The sequence below is a fragment of the Helianthus annuus genome, chromosome 8, assembly GCF_002127325.2.
Source record: "Helianthus annuus cultivar XRQ/B chromosome 8, HanXRQr2.0-SUNRISE, whole genome shotgun sequence".
Lineage (NCBI taxonomy): Eukaryota > Viridiplantae > Streptophyta > Magnoliopsida > Asterales > Asteraceae > Helianthus > Helianthus annuus.
In genome coordinates, this window is record NC_035440.2 from 28,123,054 (window position 1) to 28,126,918 (window position 3,865).

Here is a 3,865-nt window from a genome sequence, read left to right on the forward strand (position 1 = left end):
ACCAATCATCCAATTAAGCTTCAAGATGACTCCATCCGCATTCCAAACCTCCGGTGATCAAGTTGCATCAACCATGAGCGGCTAATCATCTCGGTTTCACCCCGGTGTAGGTAGTTGTTAATTTTAGGGTTTCGAATTGTTCTTGTTTTAACTTAGTGACAATTTGTATTTGATTTTTGAAACTCTTGATAATAGTGTTACATTTGTTGCGAATTCGTGAATTGTCGAGCGATGTTAAAAGTTATGACTTCACGAAACGGTGATATGTAATTGTGCATTATCATTGTTAGGATTTACTTGTGTTGATTACAAAGTGTCTTTTTGTCCGTTCTTCGGGGCGTTGATAGTTAGTAGCACCTAAGTCACGGTACACTAAATCCGTTAATCAAATGCATTTGAGTTGAAAATAAAACTTGTAGAAATCCTAGGTTAACAATTACTGAAACCGGGTGTGACTCCTTTTTATTATTATTGTTCTCGTATCCAAATTTCTAGCAATCGTTAAGTAGTAGTTGTTAATTAAGTAATTCAATTTCAGTAGTCCAAATTCACATCTTTCTACTAAACAAAAAAATACAAAAATATCTGGCAAGCTTCATAATTGTGACAAGTCTTTATAATTCAGTCAAATCCATACACAAACCACATACTCTTCATGGATCGACCCCTTACTACCACTAACACATTATTAAGGGTAATTTGGGCTTATAAATATTATCTTTGACCGGAGCGCGACACTCCGATCAGTCACTCAGAAACTCCTGTCAATCATCCTTCTTATATAAGGCTTTTTTTCTCATTTCCCTCTTCATATTTCATCACGCTTTCATCTTCTCTGTTTTTGAAATTTGAAATTTAATCACAATCCGAATTCCGAATTAGAAGCATGTCAATATCAGTTGACAGTAATAATCTTAGTTTTGTTAACGATTTGAATCCTGGGAAGGATATGTGGAACATGAAGGCGAGAATTCTTCGAAAATGGAATCAGGGTTACAAGATGGAGATCATCTTCAATGATGAGAAGGTAATTTGTATCTCTGCTTTTCTGTTTTGTTATTATTTTAGAAAATGTAGTGTTGTATGCTAAGAAGATACTTTCTTTAAATGTTCTTCAGTGTGTTAAGATTCAAGCAGGTATTAAGAGTCATCTGATACCTGTTTTTGATGGACAGCTGCAAGAAGATGCTGTTGTGATTTTGTCGAAATTTGGTGTTGGTAAGAATAAAGATTTATATAAAGTAGTAGTGCAGCCTTATAAAATCAACTTTTATAGATGCACGACTGTTACTCCTGTGAGAGATTCGCAAGGTGTAGAGTATGGTTTCAATTTTAGAGCTTATGAAGATATTCTTCAAGGAGAGGCGTTAAATGCTTTGAGTGTTGGTAGTGTATATTTTTGTAATCATGTCTTGCTTGTATAATATTAGAGACTTTTACTTATATTCTTGTATAATGTGATCATATAGATGTTGCTGGATCTGTGATTTGTTATGGAGATCTTGAAATCTTTGATCGACCTCCAAAGCAGACTAAGAAGATGAATTTCGATATTGAAGATTTGGAGTAAGTTGTTGTTTATATGTTCAGTCATGTACTGATCATTAAATGTATTTAATGATGTTAATAAATAAGACGAAGAATGTTTGTATTTAATGTGGGATCATGGTAATGGTAATAAATGAGATTTATAGTGTTTGTATGTAATGCTGAATAATGGTAATAAATGAGGTCTACAGTTTATTATTAGTGAATATGGTAGTTAATTTATGGCTCATTTGCTACTTTAATAAATGTTATAGCTTTCCTGGTTGATTTTCTGTTTTTATTCATTCAATGTTGTTTTGATATGAATATTCTTTTCATGTAGGGGTAAGGTTTTGTGGCGTACTGTGTGGAATGATTATGCTCTGCAGATTAAGGACTCCATTTCTAAAATCCCACCTTATGAGCATATGATGGTTGTTATACAGCATGGAAAGTGTAAGGAATGGAAAGGTATTTTTGTAAAAATTTTCTGCAAATCATAACTATACTGTTTATTTCTGGCAATATAGAAACATGTATACATTAAATATCTATATACTTTTCCATGTAGGTGAATATACTGTTCAAAGTGATAAGTTTGCAACACGAATTTTTCTGAATGAAGAAATTGATGAAGTTGATGAGCTAAGGAGGAGGTAATTTTTCATTGTAATTTCTATTGTATATAGATGTTCAAGTCAAATACTTGGTTTCATCTGATTTGTATACTAATTCTAATCATTTGGGGTATTCAAAAGGCATATACTGAAGTTTGGACAAGGGAGTGGTTCTACTTCTCAAACGATACTATCGTCTCAGAGTGTTTTTCCATTACATAAAGAATTTGTAACTAAAGGTGTGAAGAAACATGTTGATGAGATTAGCGAGATAGAAAAGGTTTCACATCTTAGTATATAGTTTGGTTTGTCACCTGCGTGTTTTTACAGGAAGTGTCTTGTGTTTTTACAGGAAATGTCTTGTGTTGTGGTTGCGATAATTAAGATTGTGCAAAAAGAGTATGGTTGGTTTTATGTTGGCTGTCGTAAGTGTTTCAAGAAGGTGATGAGTAAAAGTGAATACTTGCAGAATGTTGAAAATGTTTCAAATGATGTTCTTCGATTGCCTGCGACTTCTTTGGTTTGTATCAGACGTCATACTGAATGTACATTGATCACGACAAAGTAAGTAATGATGATTATTTAGTGTTATATTTATATAAGTAACATTCTAAGACTGATATTTGAATATAGTTTTGCAGTTCACTTAGTTAGTTGTGTATATTTCAGGTTCAAGGTGCAAGTGCGGGTGCAGGATGAGACTGGTAGTGTTTCTTTTGTTATGTTTGATAGAGATGTTTAGAAGCTTCTTGGATTAGCGGCGAGTGACATAAGAGAGAGGCAGGTTAAGGCCAATGATACTTGATTCCCTCATGAGCTATTTCAATTGGTTGATAAGAAGGCTGCTTTTAATATTGATGTTTCAGAGTTCAATCTTAAAAATGACTATCGTGTTTATACTGTGCAAAAAACATGTGATGATCTAGTAATAATTGCTGAGTTGGTTGGTGGAGATGGTAATGGTGATGAAAATACTGATGAGGTAGCATATAAAATTACTCTTTCAATCTATTTATTTTTCTTTTGAGTTTTAAACACTGCATTCTATACTTTTTATATGATATATATTATGATCCTTTAGGTTACTCAAGAGATAGCTGACGTTAAAGACGTTAACCTTTCAGACTCTTCCCAGGTGTCTGCTGAGCGAACTTCAAGGGTGAGTACTTATTTTTAAAGTATGTTTAGTACGTTTAAAAAGAGTTCATTATTTTATTAAATGAGATCAGTAGTTGTTTTGTGATCTGTTGCAAGGATGTTGTCTCTGTTACGGCCGACTCTTCAGCCGTTGAAGTTGAAAAGGATTCTGGATCAAGTCGCAATGGAAAGCGGATGGCTCGAGATGCTGATGTTGTCAATGTTGGTGAGCTATCCACTAATGTGAGAAGAACCCGGAAGAAGCTGACTAAGGTTAACAATTAGATGCTTATGAAAAAACAATTCTTATGAGAGATAAGTAGAAACCACTTATTTTTGAAGAATCCTTGTGGTTTTTTATTTATGACTGTTAACTGTTGTTTTAACAAACTGTGGTTAAAAGTTTGGTTTGTAAGGGCTACGATGATGAAAATGATATGTAATGTCTATGGTTTGAATATCAAGTAAGGTTAACCTTTTGTTTGTTATATAATATAATATTGTTATTATACATTATATACATTTTTGGTGATATTGATGGATTGAATAAGTAGTAGGGTTGTATATTATTGTTAGATTGATGA

General features: G+C 33.1%; 1 protein-coding gene across 1 annotated transcript; it reads left to right on the top strand.

The window, feature by feature from the left end:
• The first annotated feature begins 886 nt into the window (after window positions 1–886).
• On the top strand, window positions 887–3,566 carry LOC110869801. The gene is made up of 11 exons (XM_022119020.1): window positions 887–1,027; window positions 1,119–1,386; window positions 1,470–1,566; window positions 1,871–1,998; window positions 2,099–2,183; window positions 2,286–2,424; window positions 2,497–2,708; window positions 2,814–2,880; window positions 2,986–3,126; window positions 3,226–3,303; window positions 3,399–3,566. The coding sequence occupies exons 1-11, from the start codon at window positions 887–889 to the stop codon at window positions 3,564–3,566; spliced, it is 1,524 nt and encodes a 507-aa protein (XP_021974712.1).
• The last annotated feature ends 299 nt before the right edge of the window (window positions 3,567–3,865 follow it).

Excerpts from the sequence above, each read along its gene's own strand:
- LOC110869801 (XM_022119020.1), top strand. The coding sequence starts at position 887 with ATGTCAATATCAGTTGACAGTAATAATCTTAGTTTTGTTAACGATTTG. Across the intron at positions 1,387-1,469 it reads GTTAAATGCTTTGAGTGTTG|ATGTTGCTGGATCTGTGATT; the intron begins GTAGTGTATATT and ends GTGATCATATAG. Across the intron at positions 2,425-2,496 it reads AGATTAGCGAGATAGAAAAG|GAAATGTCTTGTGTTGTGGT; the intron begins GTTTCACATCTT and ends GTGTTTTTACAG.